At 44.0% G+C, this 18,699-nt stretch overlaps 1 protein-coding gene across 3 annotated transcripts in view; it reads right to left on the bottom strand.

The window, feature by feature from the left end:
- Positions 1–18,699, bottom strand: part of ZNF541 (zinc finger protein 541) — a 1,089,530-nt gene that overhangs the window by 635,033 nt on the left and 435,798 nt on the right. For all 3 annotated transcript variants that reach the window (XM_078661102.1, XM_078661104.1, XM_078661103.1), the window contains exon 7: positions 7,808–7,972. In XM_078661102.1, coding sequence (XP_078517228.1) covers positions 7,808–7,972 — 165 coding nt within the window. The remainder of the gene's footprint in view (positions 1–7,807; positions 7,973–18,699) is intronic.

Raw genomic sequence — 18,699 nt, 5'->3', positions numbered from 1 at the left:
ACAGTTTGGCTTTGCAGTCCAGGATCTTCCTGGGATTCATGCAGGCAAAGAACCCATAGGCCATGGAGTTGTGTCACCGACATCTGCTAGTGACAGTCCCCACAAGGCTTAAACCCTGTGGTTTTAGGTGGGGACATATTCCATTGCACACTGATGCAACATTTGATAAAAAAAACTCATCAGGGATGAGGTAAAAAGTTAGGAAGGGAGCTCCGGATATGGATCGGAAGGTGCAGAAAGAAGAGAACTGAAGTCAGTGAGCAGTGTTGGCGTATATATGTAGATCTAGTGTCCCTTCTGAGGCAGGACGGTGTTGATGCAGAGCTGTAACAATGCTACCTTCTGGCACTGGGTAAACAAAGCTGAGAAAAAAACTTCAGATCCAGTCTGGTGCCTGGAGGTATTCACAAGATGAGGGATCTGCAGTAAGAAGTACGCATCAGAATCCCATCTCCTCTCGTTCCCTTTTTGTTGATAGGTGAGAAATATGCCTAGAAAGAAAACCTAATATGATGAGAAAAGGGGTAAGGAAGCAAGAAAATAATGGGGGCATGGCTAGTGGAGCCAAGATGGAAGATGCGTTTTTGTGAAGCTCTGTGATTCTTCCCCATTATCTGGCCATTATCCTAACGTACACAAGCCATCCACTGCCCTGACTGCCTTGTATGATACCCGTGGGATGTATGACGTTTCAACGCATGCTTTTACCACGCATGCCTTTACAACGCAGGTATTACAACGCAAGTCGTTACAACGACTTGCGTTGGGGGGCGCTGGATAGTGGAATAGTTTAATTTTCTATTCCAACTCCAGTCCCCGTGGAGAGTTGGGAAGGTGTTGGATAGAAAATTAAACTATTCCCTATCCAACAGCGCCCTCCAGCGAAAGTCGTTGTAACAACTTTCGTTGTAATTCCTGCGTTGTAATGGTAGTGCGTGGTAAAAGTTTTGTTGTAAACGATGTTCCCCTCCCCGTGAGACCCTCTGTCGCCGCATCACGCGAATTGCCTACGGCGAGCCTCCTGTCTGCTGCGGGGATCAACTGCGGGCTGTGCCCACCTGCATGGTGGCAAACTGGTGAGTGACTCAAAAAGATCTATGATGTCCCTAGCGCATGTATCTAATGGATTACTACGTTGGTCCAAAAGATACTATGCATCCACCATAGGACTTGCCTGTTTTTTGGGTCAACCTCAAAACCACAAAAGTATGAACTTACTCATATCAAAAGGGACTAACAATAAGGTATTTAAGTCCCTTTTGATATGAGTAAGTTCATACTTTTGTGGTTGTGAGGTTGACCCAAAAAACAGGCAAGTCCTATGGTGGATGCATAGTATCTTTTGGACCAACGTAGTAATCCATTAGATACATGCTCTAGGGACATCATAGATCTTTTTGACTATCTTTCCCCTGGTCCCAACATAGCCAATTCAGGGGCCCTCTGATTTTTTCTTTGTTAAACTGGTGAGTGATGCACGGCTGGATGCTTCTGAAGCCGCTGCAATACTCTAACAGATGCTTCTGCCTCCCTCCCACTGCCCAGGACACAAACCTGTGGCGTCGATGGGATGGCTGTACCACTGAATGCTGGAATTGGCTAGACAGGAGCAGTGAGCAGACGATTTGGGCCCTGTAGAGGATGCACACCTGAAAAGCCGAAAGGAGGATCCCAACAAGTGCAGAGGTGAGAGCTGTTGCCTGGGGGGACTTGTTGCGAATGCGGGATGCCCGCATGCCCTCTTCCTCCTCTCCCACTGCGGCCTGCAGCAGAGATGTGATGCACGGGGGCCAATTCGAACCCAGGCTTGACCATGGTGGGGGGGGGGTGATCTACCTGCAGCACCGCTGCCCTGGCTACTCAGCCTGCATATTGGTGGAATTGAGGGCAGAAGCATGGAGGCCTCTGCTGCTGAGGGGATCCGTGCTTGCTTCCTCCCTGACTGCCAATGCTGCCGCAGGCACAGAAGCCATATCTAGCCTGGGCTGACACTCCCACTGTGGTCCTAGCAGAGGCTACTGGGGTGGGGGGGGGTGGTCCACACATTTACACCCTTTGGCAGGCGAGGAGTGCCCGTGTAGAGTGCTCCTGCATCACATTTGGTTACCCAGTGGGCTTAATGGGGGGCTTGAGTATAGTGGACTGAGGGTGCTCCTTTGGGATGCTGGTGTGCTGCTGTGGCTGCCACGGCTCAAGATGGGGACACGGGGTTGGTTTCGGCCCAGGCTCCTGCACCAGACACGTGAACTTGTATACACTGTCGTGGCTGGTGCCGTGTCTCCTATGCATCATTGAGTGGCCACTCCTGCTGTGGGAGTTGGATGAAGCATGAGGGAGAAGAGTCTGGATCCTAGTCATTGTGGTCATATCTTTGCCCCCCGGCGAGGACTCTTGCTACTGTCCTTCTTGGACCATCCTGTCCACTCCACAGCCCTGGCCTCGATGGGAAAACTCCTCAACTCGCTTCACTGACCTTTAGACTCTACCCTTGCGCACAGAGGATGGATCGCGCTGCAGTGCTGTAAAACAAACTGAACACTATGCAGGCGGCAATTGAGGTGGCTACTGAGCGCTCTCACACATCATTGGAAGCCCAAATAGCCACCATGGCTATGGATTTCATACTGCTACATGCTGATCACCGAAAACCTGTGTACAGGGTAGACACGGTGGAACAAAATATTGCTGACTTATAAGTTCAATGCGCACATTCATCAATGCAGACACTGATGGAGCATACTGATGTCTTGGAGCGGAGGGACGAAGAAGCTGAGGGTAGATCGAAGTAAAAAGAAATTCGAACTGTGGGACTCCCTGGAAGGACACGGGGCAGAGATGCTATACAACACCTGGAGCGTTGGCTGCGGGATTTGCTTCCCCCAAACAGTTTCTCGCAATATTTCACCACTGAACGTCTTCGCTAACTAGAGCTGAAGTAATTGTTACTTGTTGCGGGGTGAACAGACTCACAGACACAGGGATAGAAGGTTAGGATGGCTTTATTGGCTTTAACAGTCTCCGTCGCCGTAAGGTACTCCGATAGTAAGGGAGAGTGGGCTCCACATCAATTCCAATGGGTGAGAGACGCTCTTTCCGGTGTTTCAGTCCTGTTCTTCTCCAGCCCCGAGTGGTTCTGGGAGATGTAGTCTCTGACTCGGCCGCCGTTGCCGTCACAGAAGATTTTCAATAAAGAGAAAAAGAAAAGGTAGACTTGCTTCAGTCGGGTGCTCTATGGTACAGTGTGACGGGAGGGGGAGTGAGGATATCACACGTGCACAAGGTTTTTAGCTCTAAGGACGGGCTACACAGAGTGCCGGTAGTGCGAGGATCAGGGAAGTGGAGGGAACGTTCGAGTGAAGGAACTAGGGGGTTTTAAAACCCTTGCTGCCTGCCCAGCCCGCTATACGGGAGCGTACTTGGGTGAGCCACGCTTCCCTTCAAGTGTGGCTGGGCGATGCACCTTGTTGTTGGCATCCCGGCTTTGCAGCATGACGAACCGCCTCCGCTCTCCGATCTTCACCTGCTGCCTCTTGCTCCACTTGTTCCTCGCTCTTTCCTTCTTCGCTCTCGTCCTCGTATTCTCTCTCGCTTCTCAATACGCCTGCCTCCGGGTGATGAACACACCGGTATGATCCTGCTACCGGTATTTACTTCCGGGATGACATCACTTCTGGGGGCGGGGTGGTGCTCTAGCTCTGCCCAGTTAAAGTAACAGTGGAAAAACCCCTGTCTGTCTCTGGTAGTTTCCAGTTCTCTGATTGCTGTATAAAAGAAGGGGAGAATGTGTTTAAACGTCCTTGAGGTGTCTCCGGACATAAGGGGATATCCGGCTCCCCTTTGTCACACTACTGTTCCCAGCGCATCTCAGAGTGGTAGCATGCAGCACCATGCATTTTTTTTTATTCACCTGCTGAGGTCTGGCACTGGCTAGGGGTCTACGGAACTCAAGCCACTGACATGTCAAGATCTGGCACTATTGAAAATAGGGTGCACACTAGAGGTCTCCTGCGCAACTCTGGGCACACTTGCCTTCAACCCCAAAGTCTATGCCTAACGGGGACAGATCATTACAGAAAGAAGCAGAGCGTTGCAACAGACCACTGCACTCACAGAAGAAATGAGACACTTGAGCTCTGCAGATGATTTACCACAATCCTCCAGTGATACGAGTTCTGTAGCCACCTGGCCCTCCAGGGTGCACTCTGTGCCCACACTCCACAGACAATCAATGACATTATTTGATCTACCTTCTGCCTTACCTATTGTTCGCACATCACATGCAGCATGAAGCATGATTACACAGGACCAGCCTTAACCCCTTGTGCTCTGTAGCCAAATGAAAAACTGAATTGCTATGCTCCTTCTCTTTATACTTTGTACTAACTTTCCCCTCCCTACTTTCCCCCACAGGGAACATTGACGCAGCTGAACTGTCTGAAATAGCTCATTACTTTATGTAGGAAGCCAATGTTGATCGCACTAAGGGGATTAACCGCCTTTTGTTTCTGAGCTGGTCTCCCTTGAAAAACGTTTTTAATTGGTACCTACATTTTCGCTTCAGATTGGTTTGGGTGGGTACTCAGTTAGCGTATGGCACATCTGGTATTCATTGTTCTTTTGTTGTTATCTTATAGCTTTCTTATTTCAGTTTTACGAATGCTACCTGGTCTCCTTGTTCTTGCCATTCCAGCTGGCGAGCCATTGCCGCTACACACGCATGATGATTCATATCCATTGCCCATACCTGTCCTTCCCCTGCATACATCAATGCATGCCATCTATTAAAGTAATAACTTGGAATGCACACGGAATACATACCCCTGCACGAAGATATGCCATTTACTCAGACCTTATGCGCCACTCAGTCCATGTCGCTAAACTGCAAGAATCCCATTTGACATGCACTGTGGTGACCAAGTTACAGTGCTGCTGGCATGTCAGATGTTCACCTCTGATTTCTTCTCCCACGCCCAAGGGGTTTTGATCCAGGTGCACCCAGGGACGTCATTTAATCCGGCTGAGATGGTCACTGACCCGGAGGGCCGATGATTTTGTGAAGAGCACAATAGATGGTCGACATGTCTTGCTGGGAAGCATATACTCCACCAACACTGACTAGATACAATTACTGCATGCGCACTCTGGGGTCTGTCGCATTGGGGTGGAGTCCCATGGGTATTAGGCGTCAACTTTTATAGTGAGCTAGATTTCGCCCTGAAGCGCTCATTCCCTCTGATGCCCCATATGACTGCTTTCTTGAACGCCCAGGCTCTCAAAAACGGGTTACAGAGTTGGTAATTAGTGGACTTGTGGCGCAGCAGCTAAAAGACTACCTGGGTGCATTAACTTTTATTCTACGCCTGAAGCTTTACACATGTGGATTGACAGGCTGATTGGCACACTGAGCCTGGCCTCCTGTGTCACACATGTTGATTACCTAGGCTGCACCCACTCTGATCACAACGCCTAATATCTGCAAATTGGGTGGAACTCTGGCACATTGTGTGTGACTTGATTTAGCAGACAAACTTGTGGGTACTTAGGTTCTATGTATTTCTTTTCTAGTTTTGATATGAAAGTGGAGCCCGTAGCTGAGTTGCTCATGCAAGTCAGCCCTTGTTTAGAGATGTAGTCCAGTACTGGAACATCTCTGGAACGTCTATGTTTAAAGAACAATTGATGGACAGAATGTAGAACAATGTCATACATTCACCCCAGCACAGAGATCTGGGCCTAAATCCATTGCTGTTTTGCTCACCATGCCGTCCCAGTTTAAACCCAGTCATACGCAAATCAGTCTTGACCCTGCTCCCAATGGGAACAGTCCAGCCCGAACTGCCAGGCCAGGTCTCCGTGGACTGGAAACAAGCATCCTATGACTTGTTTTGAGGGTTCACCCCTCACCAGCAAGGATAGCTTGAGGCCAGTGGCATGGAGAGCAAGGGACCCACGTCTGGGAATACCCGTCCCACTCAGGGTGACAAATGCTAAAAGAACAATTGATGGATGGATTGTAGAACAATGTCATACATTCACCCCAGTACAGAGATCTGGTCCTAAATCCATTGTGTTTTTGCTCACCATGCCATTCCAGTTTAAACCCAGCCATATGCAAATCAATCTTGACCATGCGCCCAATGGGAATAGTCCAGCCGGAATGCCAGGCCGGGTCCTCCCTTTGGCTTGGGCTATTATCGCTGGAGCGGGCCTTTAATGGCCGGTATAGCCTTCTACGGCGGGCTATAAGACTATATTAATGTTCTACAGATTTGCGTACCGAGTCCCGCAGTGCCAGATCCGGAAAGACGATCTTGTGAATATAACATGTAGGGAAATGTGCTCGGGAAGAGCGCCCAGGTCGATTACTAGAGACGCTGGTTCATGGTCTGACAGAATCTGGGTGCCTATAGTCTATAGAGGTCGTTATGATTAGTGGATAAAGAAATCAGGATATTTCCCTCGAAATATCTATCAAATTTAAGTCGAGTAACCCCTGGGTCATTGTTAGGGAGACAGGGTGTGTATTGTAGTGCATTACTAAGCGATCAATTGGGAATTCAGGACTGTGTTGAAATCTTCCCCAGTAATCGGATCAGCCCAGGTGAAGTTTGCTATCAACAGAAGCAGTGAGCTGGAAAACTCCTTATTGTCGTTACAGCCATATAAAGAGTTAAGTGTAATCGAATATGTGCCTAAACGGACTCTCAACCGCATTGCCTACCATCTCTGTCTCTGTATGTCTGATCTATGGTTATACCTAGGGCAGGCCCCACTTGACGGCCACCTCTGTGATCGTGGTAGAGTGGGTCGCTTGAAATTGGAGCAGGAACCAGTATGAGTGAAGCCTCTTAATGTCAAGCGAGAAGGTGTGTCTCTTCAATCACAGCAATATCTATCTCTTTAATGTGAAGCCATTACAAAAGTTATTTCCATTGTAATGTTTCAAAGAGACTATATTAAGTTGGTGCATCTTTTAAGAGTAAGGGTAAAGTAGCGGTGGTGATTGGTGGGCCAGTCCTCTTCTTGACAACATTACTATTGCCTCACTGAGGGCTCTCGGCACTCATGCCAAATCTGTCAGTCAAGGGGAATTGTGCACACCCTGGGATAATAAATGAGGTATGAAACAACAGCAACAGAACAAAATCTTTACAACAATAAAAGAACATCACCATAAACAAATAAATAAACAAAACACAGTGGCTGAGTGGTACACATCAGCAAAAAGGAGAGGACAGTTCACAAGATAGCCACAAGTAGCCTACCCGTCCACCGGACAAACGTTGCAAAGGATATGAAAGCAAGTTTACGTAGGTCAGAGGGTGGCCATTGTAGGAAAGGATGGAAGGTACGAGTAGCATACTCCGGCTTGTAATAGGTAGCGGAGTCAGGGGCACGCTTTAGGAGAGGCGAATCCCCCCAGTCTCATCAGCCGGTGCCCTCTGAGAGCAGGTCCGATCTCTGCTCATGCCACCGTGCAGCTTACTTAAATACTCTAAGTCTTTTCCTCGCAGCAACAGCCGACTCAGCCCAATTCACGGCGTCTCCGGTATCCAGCGGTCTATTGCAGTTAGCCAGCAGAACCTGACAGGCAGGAGCCCCAGCTCGGGAGCTCTGGCGAGCACTCTATGATGGGTCCCCTCCTAGACCACACCCCCACCTCTCTTTTCTAGGTCACTATAAAGATTGACTAAAACGTAATTCTCACTTCTCAACTCTCATTTCATTGACAGGACACCAATCCTATAGCACTGAGTTTTTCAAATTTATATAAACTGTTAAAACGGTGCTGTTTTTTTTTGCTTACCTTGTTCTCTTTCTCTGCGTTTGTTTCTGTCACAGGAACAGAAACAGGCATTAACAAAGGTGCCACCAATGGATTTTCCAACGGTTTTATGCTTCCCGGAGAAATCAATTCAGACTCCTGCAGCATCTGTACACTTTGTGTACTCAAACTGTCTGCACTGCACAGCTAAAGAGGCAAACCAAAATCAAAGACACCTATTAGGAAATATTGTTAAGTCTTTCTCTAAAATATAAACCTCTACACGCTAAGCTTCAAATACAGTATCCTTTAAAAGTCATTTTTGGTCAGAAAGTCCATGCAAGGTATATGTAACATAATTGCTGAGTTATGTGCTCCTTTCTTTAAAAGCTAAATGTCAAAGAACAAAATTACTTAAAATCTGTGTGCCCAGTATCAATCTGATTACTACTTGGTATACTATCTTTCTAAATTAATTTGGTCTATATACTTTGATGCTCTGCGCAGCCTTTACTTTTGTGTACATTAGTTATCCTTTTTCAAAGTAAAAGCACTGTCAGTTCAATGAGGTATTGGGTGTTATTATGGGTGTTAAGAGCTCTGAAGTTCCAACTTGCTTCACCTCACTGAGGGAGACTTGGACTGCTCTGACATCGCTACCTTTAGAAACAAGTGCTGTTGATGTGTGCTTGGTTTCCAACTTGGGGTGACAATAGTATAGTGACCCCCGGGGTGACAATCAGGCTGTGTGAGTCCCAAAGGAAGATGACCCAAGGCAATTAAAGAACCGATTTGCATGAAAATGTTCTAAGTCAAAACCATGAGTGTTTAATAATAATTTAGTAATCATTACAGATAAGGAAAAAGGTAGTTTGTCAGTTTAAATCAGTATCAATATAGCTCACAAACAGGAGAAGGGTCTGTGTAAGTATAACATCAAATACAATCCAACAGAGGACTGACCAGTATGAAAGGAAGGAGAGGTCTGGGTCTAAATCAGATAAACAGACTGTTATAAAGCCTTCCTTCTTAGAAGCAAGCAAAAGGTCTGTAAAATATCTAAGTGCAAAGTCAGCAAGAGAACAACATGATGTCTGCATCGGGAGAGTGGGGAAAAAGCTATGAGCATTAATGAAATAACAGGCTGTCATAGACTCTGCATTCTTAGAATCGAACAAAAGGTCTGGTATACATCCCAGAAAAGGTATATTTTATAGGTTCAGAAGAGTAGGAAATCCTGCTCTCAGTATGGTTTGAAGTGACATCATAGGGTTCAACAAATAAAGTTACATGAGATAAACCAATTAACATTGCAGAAAGTATGTTACATAAATTAGGCCACGTTTGAGCCCACCTAAGATATTAAATAATAATGAGCCCCTTTACTTTACATTCATGGCAAATGACAGTGAACAATAAACCAATGAAAATTAATAAACACTTAGGGGGCCATTAGGATGGCGGGCGGATTTTGCCCGTCCGCCTCCTCACGGTACTTGGGACCGCCCGCCATAAGGGCGGGGGTCCCGTGGGGGTATTAGGATACGCCCGCCACAGTGGCGGGTGCATCCTGCATTTTTAACATTGTGGCGGGCGTTGCTCTCAGCACCGCCCGCCACAAAGCTAAAAATGCATGTATGCATTTGCATACACAAAGCGGCAGGCACCGCGCGGTGCCTGCCGCTTTGTGTATGCAAATGCTGGGGGGTACCACAGGTACCCCCCATGTGCACCCCCCACCTCGCCTTCACTCCGGGGGCCCGCAGGATGTTTCAGCCCATCCAAATATGGCTGGCGGTGTCTGATAGACACCGCCACCATATAAAACATTTTCAGCCCCGGTCGCCTTTGGGGAGGAAAAGCGGCGGACGGTCTATCCGTCCGCCACGTTCCCCCCGCCATGGTAATATGGCAGGGGGGAAATGGGTGGCGGGCGGCCCAGGATGTCGGGTGGATTGCCACCGCCGGCATGGCAGTGGCGATCCGCCCGACATCCTAATGGGCCCCATAGTTGTCGCTGCAGGAAGAAACACCACTGATTATTATAACATTTCAAAAACATCTTTGGCAGGACTTCCTTGGAAAAACAAGTTAGATACAATATGAGAAACTGCACCACAATATGAATCCAATTTCAACTATTTTCTGTTAATGAAAAAAGACTCCAGCAGGCCCTTAAACTCGAAGAATAAAACGAATTATTTTTTGTAACTGCAAAAGTGCATGTATCTACAGACAGTCTAGGCCTGGTTATTGCAACTTGAGACCTGGTTATGCTAACATTAGCACATATGAATAAACATTATTTTAATTAATGAATCTAATCTAATAATCCACCTTCTGATGATCAATTTTAGTTTCTTCAACTTCATCTTCTCAAAGGCTTTTAGTCCATCATACATTTTCGATTTCATTTAATCAAGTTCAATATCTACTCTTTGTCTTTATCTGGTCATCGTCTTCTTTTCCAATCACATTTCAATTTATCTCTCGGACAAATAACTCCAATAAGTTTCAGTAGTAGAAATATACCAATTCAACTGACAATAATCATAATAATAGGGGTTAGTATCTTCCCTAATATATCACCACCTACATCTCCAATCCATTCAGCCATCCATGCAAATCATTTACCAATGTTATTGGGCAATTATCCAATATATAACCACTCCTAACAATATCATTATAGATACAAAAACTCATTACAATCCTTTCAGAAGTTTATCATTCATCATGTTTCTCATGCATAATACAAATAACTCCTTTATTCTCTTGATTAATGTATGTATGTAGGCGTACTTATAGAGCGCAACTGTCACCCAAAGGGTATCCTGGCACTTTGACCACAGACATTCCTACAGATGACAATTACACTGCCTTCGGAAAAAGGTGGGTTTTTAGATCCTTTCTAAAAGACAAGAGATCCTGCTTGCACCTTAGGGCCAGAGGTAGGGAGTTCCAGAGCTTGGCGGCCGTGAAGCTGAATGAGCGGCCGCCCATCCTCACCCTTTTTATCTTGGGAACAGTCACCAAGAAAGCCGAGGAGGATCTCAAGAGTCTGGCAGCAGAGTACCAGGAAAAAAGACCTCGCAGTACCAATGGACCCAGCCCATGCAAGGCTCTAAAGACCAAGCAAGCTGATTTAAAACAGATCCGTTTTTGCACCGGTAACCAGTGCAAATCCGAAAGGGCGAGAGAGGACGAAGCAGACCATGGCCGCGAAAGCGCCAGTTTAGCTGCCATGTTCTGTACCTGCTGTAACTTCATAATTAGAGTACTGGGGGCTCCCAGAAGCAGTGCGTTACAGTAGTCTAACCTACTGAGGATGATACTACGCACTGGTTCCGTCCTCGCTGAGTGAGGGAGTAGCGGAAGAATTTTCCGCAACATGCGTAACAGCAGCATGCAGGTCGCCGTGGTTTTATTAACGAAGGCGTCCAGCTGGAGACTAGGCCCGAGCAGGACACCTAGGTTACGGACTGAGTCTGCCGCTGCGACAATGCCTAAGGTAGAGGAAGGCCAGAGTCCTTCTGGCAGAGGGTGAGGCATACGGTCTGCCGAACAGTAGAGAACTTCGGTTTTTGCCCCGTTAAACTGTAACGAGTTCTGACGCAGCCAATCCGCAGCTGCCGACATGCATTGGTGAAAGGATTCCAGGGAGACCGCGTCCCTGCCCTCGATGGAAAAAATAAGCTGAGTGTCATCGGCATAATTGATGACAGACATGCCAAATGACTTAATCAGACTTATTAGAGGGCGAAGATATAAGTTGAAAAGGATCGGGCTGATTGCAGAGCCCTGCGGCACTCCCTGTTTTACCTCTCTCACCGCCGAGCGAAACGGCGGCATAGCCACGGATTGCCGCCTGTTACAGAGGTATGATGCCAGCCAGTCCAAGGCTAAGCCAGTTACCCCGGCCTCCCGGAGCCTGCCCAGTAGAACCGCATGGTCAACCGTGTCGAACGCGGCCGACATGTCAAGCAGCACCAGAAACGCTGCTCCTCCCATGTCGACACCTGAACGCAGGTCTTCCAAAACGGCCACCAAGGCAGACTCCATACCGTGGGCCGGTCTAAAGCCGAATTGGGCCACGTCCAAAAGGTCGTTGGATTCAAGGAAGCTGGACAGGACCCTAGTGACCAATTTCTCTAGGATTTTTATTGAGAAAGGCAAGAGTGAAATAGGCCTGTAGTTGGTCGGACATAAAGGGTCCAAGGTGACTTTTTTAGCAGTGGGGTAATCACTGCCAGTTTCCAGCTATCCGGATCTAAAAAAAATGTTATCTTTGAATTTCTAAATCTCTTCGAAACTTCTTCCTGTAATTGAGCCTCTCTCAATTCACTAATTTTCACTCTCCTTTCATTAAAGTCTCCATTAAAATTATTCTACACATCAGTAAACGTACACACACTCTTTTTGTAAATTTGGTTAGATCCTCGTTTTAACATAATGGGTATATCTTTTTTGTTAACAAAGGTTACGTTCTTAATATCTTGTAACCAGTTAGAAGGCAAATCATATTCTGTTTGTATTCCGCCAATATATCCAGCTCGAACAAAATTGACAAATACCTGGGCAGTAGGTCCTGTTAATATAGATGGCTATAGGTCATATTTTACTCCTGCAATTCCCTCAGCTGCTGGAAGAGCGAGGGATGGGATTGTAACACCCTGCAATTTCAAGTTTTATAATTTTTTAATGAATGTCATTATTTTAACATGTTACATCTTAAGGGTCCAGAAGGTGACACCATATTATTGATTCATTTCTATGATAATTATTTGGGGGGTGATATGTACAAAGTTGTTGCTTTAGTGGAGGAAAATATGAATACGTTAATTGGTTCTTGTACAAAAGATCCGACAGTATTGTGGTTGGGAGATTTTAATGTACACCCCTGTCCTCTCACCTCAACCTCTGTGTGTGGTCTAAAAGACAAGGATAGAGGGGGTATTATACACTTTTCCCATAACCAATATGGCAACACCCTAAATAATTATCACCAAAGACCTGGAGATCATGAACCCCACGTCGGAATGTACCGGTTTCCTGCTTGAAACCTTTCGCTCTACCCTATACAGATCATCAATCAATTTTATAATAGCTTCTGCTATGTTGGGAGGAGCATTTAGTAAATGAAATGTTAGATTTCTTTGTTATAGTGATTATGCGGCTGTAACTTGAGTTATGAAATGGTTAGGTATTCATGGCCCTAACTTTTCTCACATAAAACCCACTATAGCTCAGAAGACTGGGATAACTCTTAAATGGGAGGGCATTGATCAGGCTATTCTTATTCCCCAGGTTGTGTCTAGCAGAATGAAGGAAATAGAAATATGTTTAGATCCGATTCAGGACCCCAGTCTATTATTGGGGCATTTGAGGCTATTTTGCAAGAGCTTAAAGTAACCTTTTTAAGAGTGGGGGCTCTCACAAATCCATAGGATTGAAATGGTTTCATCATAATTGCACTAAAGCACTTTCCCCCCTACATCAATTACTCAAGAGTGTACCAAGAAATCTCACCCTTGTGAAACAGGCCCGACAAAGTTATTCTACGGCCAGGTAGAACGGAGTAAAGATATTAAAAGAAGAAGCTTGGGAAAAATTACTGAAAGCCTCAGTTACAAACAATGCAAGGGACTTTTGGTCAACGATCAATGCACCATTTCGAAACTCGAATTCTGATCATAACTTGGACACACATGTGGATGAGGACTTATGGGTGGAACATTTTTGTAAAAATTTGAATGGTTTGGGAGAGGGTACCGGAGCGGCTGAAGAGGCGCCTGTCCCCCCCCCCCCCCATCTAATATTGCACTCACTTTTAATCTTATGGAGATAGGTGCAGCCTTGGCACAATCCTCCCGCAATAAAGCACCAGGTATAGATGGCACCCCGATAAGATTCCTTCACAGCTCGCTCTGATCTGTGGGACCCCTACTTAACAAAATATTCAATGCAATAGCCAAAGAGGGACCGCCAACATCTTGGCATGAAGCAGTTTTAATTGCAATTCACAAAAAAGGGGATAAACTAGTCCCCAGAAACTATAGGCCAATTTCCCTCCTTGATAGCACTGCTAAACTTATGGGAAGAGTGCTATTAAATAGATTGGAGACATGGGCTCTGCCAAATAATATTCTGATCCTGGCACAATATGGCTTTAGAAAAAGTAGAGGCACCCAAGAACAGTGTCTGAACTTGACTCTACTCATAACTAAGTACACCCACGCTAAGCAAGGCAAACTATATCTGTCCTTTATGGACCTTAGCACAGCTTTTGACAGTGTATCCCATTCCCATTTATGGAAAATCATGAGGCAAATGGGGGTAGACCTTGAAAATATCACCTTCATAAGACAATTGTATTCGAGGAACGAAGCATGTGTAAGGTATGGCAAACAGGGTGAGTGCACTAGATGGTTCCCAGTTACTAGAGGCGTTCGACAAGGGTGTGTTCTTGCACCTTTTCTGTTTTTGCCTAATACAAATGGGGTGGAGTCACAACTGCTCGAATCAGCCATAGATATACCCAGAATAAATAAGATGCGCATCCCAATTGTATTGTATGCAGATGTTGCAGTTTTAATTGCGTGCACAGGGAGGTCGCTGCAGAAACTGTTAAATGTCTATGTAGAATTTATGAAAAGTTTGGATCTCCACACAAACTAATCCAAGTCATTTGTTTTAATTGCAGGGAAAAAGCTGCCCCCCCCCCCCCCCATCTTTTTTGTTTCCTAATCATAAAGTGGTGCAGACAGAGATATTTTTCTGTTTAGTGGGGACTTTTGACTATCGAGCATCCTGGACCAATACGGTTTGTGGGATCATGCTTGAAAAGAGTACAAACCCTATTCGCTCCTTTTCAAAAAAATTGGGAACAAGAAATCCAGACATTTTAAGGAATGTCTCTATGGGGCCAAATCGAGTGCAGTAGCTACATACGGTGCAGGAGTATGGGGCCATGTTAAGGTAGAGGGGTTACAAATAATGGAGGATAGTTTCTGGAAATCAATGATGAGCATCCCGATTAGCTGCTCCAATTACATCAAGAGCTAAACATCCCATATATAACTGATCAGATTAAAGCAGCTCCTAGTCTTCTTTGGCACTCACTATGGTGTAGAGATACTGTGTCCCTTACCCAACAAATATTAATGGATTGTTTAGACCTAGATCATATAGAAAATATAAATAGGTTGAAGTATGTGAAAAAAAACCTACATACTCTAGATCTAGGGAGTCTATTTTAATTACCTGGAAACTGGGTATCTGTCTTGAAAAAAGCTTTAAAAACCTGTTTTTTAGCCTTTGCCAATGATGCGAGAATGAAAGAAATCATAACAAACCAACTATAAGGGAATACTTGGAGGGCCCACTGCAGGATGAGGGTTTATCCTCCTATCTGGAGTTTGTAACATTCCATCGGCACAGATTTATCCTGTAAAGATTTTACCTTAATTATATCCCATATATGCTGGGCCATCCTGCTGGTATTCATTCCACTAATGATCTTCCTTGTTGCCCTTTTGATGATCTCTCGTGAAAAACTGATTTACACATTTTCTACTTTTTTAAATTTTACTGGAATCCTTAGAAAACATTTTCAACTCTTATTTTACGTAAGCTTAATTTTAGAAAATGTCACCCAGCCTTATACTTTTTGCAAATGCTGCCTGATCCTCTAACCTGTTTTGGTGTCGCTTCCTTTTTAGGTGCGTCTATGAGAACTAGGAAAACGATCACTTGCTGATATGAATTGTTTGTTTTAGTTTTTTTATCTGTGATTTGTGAGCTTGCTCAAACTGTAATTCCGTGATCAAAGGACAGAATATTGTATTAAATGGTATAGACCACAGCTTTAAAAACATGTTCAATTGTAGATCAAAGAATGTTATTTACCTAATTATTTGTCCTTGTGGTAAGGGATACGTAGGTGAAACCTCAAGAGAGATCCGTGTCCGTCTTCACGAACACAGATCGGATCTATTGGAGCACACACAAACACAAAGTAGATGAATTACTATGGTGCATACTTGAGAAGACAGAAATAACAAAAAGAGGTGGTAATTTGGATAAAAAACGTATGATGAGGGAGCAATTTTTCACATGCAAATTTAAAACATTTACACTTGGTCTGAACAGTCGTGAAGAATGGGAAAGATTATATAGATAACTATACCATTAAGTGATAAATGAGTATTTTAAAATATTTGCCTTGTTTTATTTATGGACCTTACCATTAGACTGTAGAGGAAAGTATCAGCTTAAGGGACAGATATGTGCATGTAAGATGGGACTGTTACAAAGAGACATCGCATACATAGGACTAGGAAGGTAGGTTGCATGTTATGGAAACAAGCTGCTGATTTATTATATAATAGAAAACACGCTTATACAGGTCTTTTTATTGTCAACAGACTAGATTATTATTTGTTAGTATAAGGGGCAACATATTCAAACCCATTATCAGATGGCCGCCAAGTTGGCCAGAAAATAACCAATATAACTTTATTGACAGCTCAATGCATCTCGACTTAAGAAATAAAATCTGGATAACTATAAGAATCTGGATAATTATAAGAGTAAGTAGCATTAAAAATGACTAAATTGTTTATCTCCCTAGCAAATCGTTTTTTCAAATCGTTTTTTCTGATTGTAGATGACGCTGAAAATAATACATGCAAGGCTATAAAATGGTGGTAGCCATATATTCAAACAAAATATTGAGTCTGAATTACCAAATGTAAGAGGGCGATACATTAACATACATCGTACTGTGAGCCATTTATTTGCACTCTGTATAAGATGGCCGCTGCATATAACGAACAAACTAATAAAGCCTATCATAGAAATAACATGACCGGAAATAGGTCTTCTGGGATAGGTCACACGTGATATGTGTAAAAAAGCGTATATATATATATATATATATATTACCTACTGGCGATAGCCAGTAGGTATATATAGTTAGGACCTAGCTACCATAGGAAATCAGCAACATTCTATTGGGAATAACTTTGACGCCGGTTGAGGAATTTCCGTGTAATTTTCCAAAATTTTGGCCAGCTCCGCTGCGCTCCTTCCCTGAAAAGTTTCGAGGGGATTCGTGAAGTGGGGGCTGAGAAAAAAGGGGGGTCCCAAAACGTGTTTTCCCCATGTTAATTTCCAAAGGACGTTCTGACAAGGCTACAGCCCGAACCGCTGAATGGAATTACACCAAACTTGGCAAAATTGTAGGGACTGGTACGCAGAAGTGCCTTTGCTATATTTGATGAAAATTGCTCCAGTGGTTTTTATGAAAATTAACTTCAAAAACACATATATATCTGGGCGGAGCCTAACCACACATCTCATCGTGAGATCTGATTGGCTGTCAGCACTTCATCCAAGAAGTGTTGGCAGTCATCTTGGGACCAATATACATGATAGCACCTCATTAAAAAGCATTGTAGTTAATAGAGGGTTTTAGGACTTTAGTTACATTATAAATCATTTGTTGATGGTACCATACTCATTTTAGGAATTGTGGTGTGTTCTAAGGTGAGTTTACCATGTGTAAAAGCCTTCTGCTGGGATATCATGAATCATGTTTGAAAGAAAACTATTATCTCATGCTTTTCCCACAGTGGTTTGGAAGGGGATCTATAAGCTAAACTGAAAGCATATTTTCTGTAAATTCACATTATCTTTCTCAGTCATGTGAGCATGAAGTCTGACATTCTCAGTAAAACATGTACATCCAACAAGGACAGAGACTGTCAGTTGATTCCTTTGTGTTCTACTGCAGCCTCCTAGCGTGTTCTAAAGAACAACTAGAGCACTAACAGTCCTACTTATTACAAAGGTATGGCACACCTGAAGCCATCTTGATTGGAATAAAGTGGTAACTCTCAAAACATTTAATTTAAAAAGGACCAAAATGAGGGGGTATATTTTGCCATAGAAAGTATGATTAGTGCTGCAGAAAGAAAAATTAGGGCACATTTTGAGTGACTTCCCAAATCCTCTTCTATTTCATTAAAAAATTCTGACATGCAGTCTCCCAAGATGGCCACCAGAGACAAAAGAGCCCAAATGTAGCCCAAATATCACCCAGATTTAGCCCAAGCATAGCCCAATGACAGAATGTCCCAGAGTGTTCTAAAGAACAACTAGAGCGCTAACAGTCTTACTTATGACAAAAGTATGGCACACCAGAAGCCATCTTGATTGGAATGAAGTGGTAAGTCTGAAAACATTTAATTTAAAAAGGAACAAAATGAGGGGGTTCATTTTGCCATAGAAAGTATGATTAGCAGCAGACTTCCCTGGTGAGCAGTAGCTTTACTACAGTGATCTAATGAGCAACTAGAGTGCTAACATTCAGAATTTATGGCAAATGTGTGACACATCTGAATCCCTTCTTGATGGAACCAAAGTAAACAAGCAGTGAAAATGCAATAGATCTCGCCCTCGTTTAAGTTAAAGCCATTCTGTTTGTAATGAGGTGGCTTTTTAGCTTTGCTTTTATTAGTGTTTTTAAAACTTTCATGTAAATACCATGCATATGTATGCATATATGTATATGTATGCATGCTTTTATTTTTGTATTTATATAGATATGCAGATTATATATGTTTATATATGTATGTATATATACACATACATAAATGCATATGCATATATATGCTTATATATATGTGTATATGTGTGCGTGTAGAGAGAGGTAGAGGTGTAGAGGTAGAGAGGTAGAGGTAGAGAGGTAGAGACTAGTAGAGAGAGTAGAGAGAGGTAGAGAGGTAGAGAGAAGAGAGTGAGTAATAGAGTAGAGAGTGAGTAGTAGAGAGCAGTAGAGAGAGTAGCAGAGAGTGAGTAGTAGAGAGTAGTAGAGTGAATAGTAGAGAGTAGTAGAGAGTGAGTAGTAGAGAGTGAGTAGTAGAGAGTAGTAG

The sequence above is a fragment of the Lissotriton helveticus genome, chromosome 9 (assembly GCF_964261635.1).
Source record: "Lissotriton helveticus chromosome 9, aLisHel1.1, whole genome shotgun sequence".
In the NCBI taxonomy this organism is placed as follows: Eukaryota; Metazoa; Chordata; class Amphibia; order Caudata; family Salamandridae; genus Lissotriton; species Lissotriton helveticus.
The sequence above is the reverse complement of the archived record's forward strand: the minus strand, read 5'-3'. Positions and strand labels throughout refer to the sequence as shown.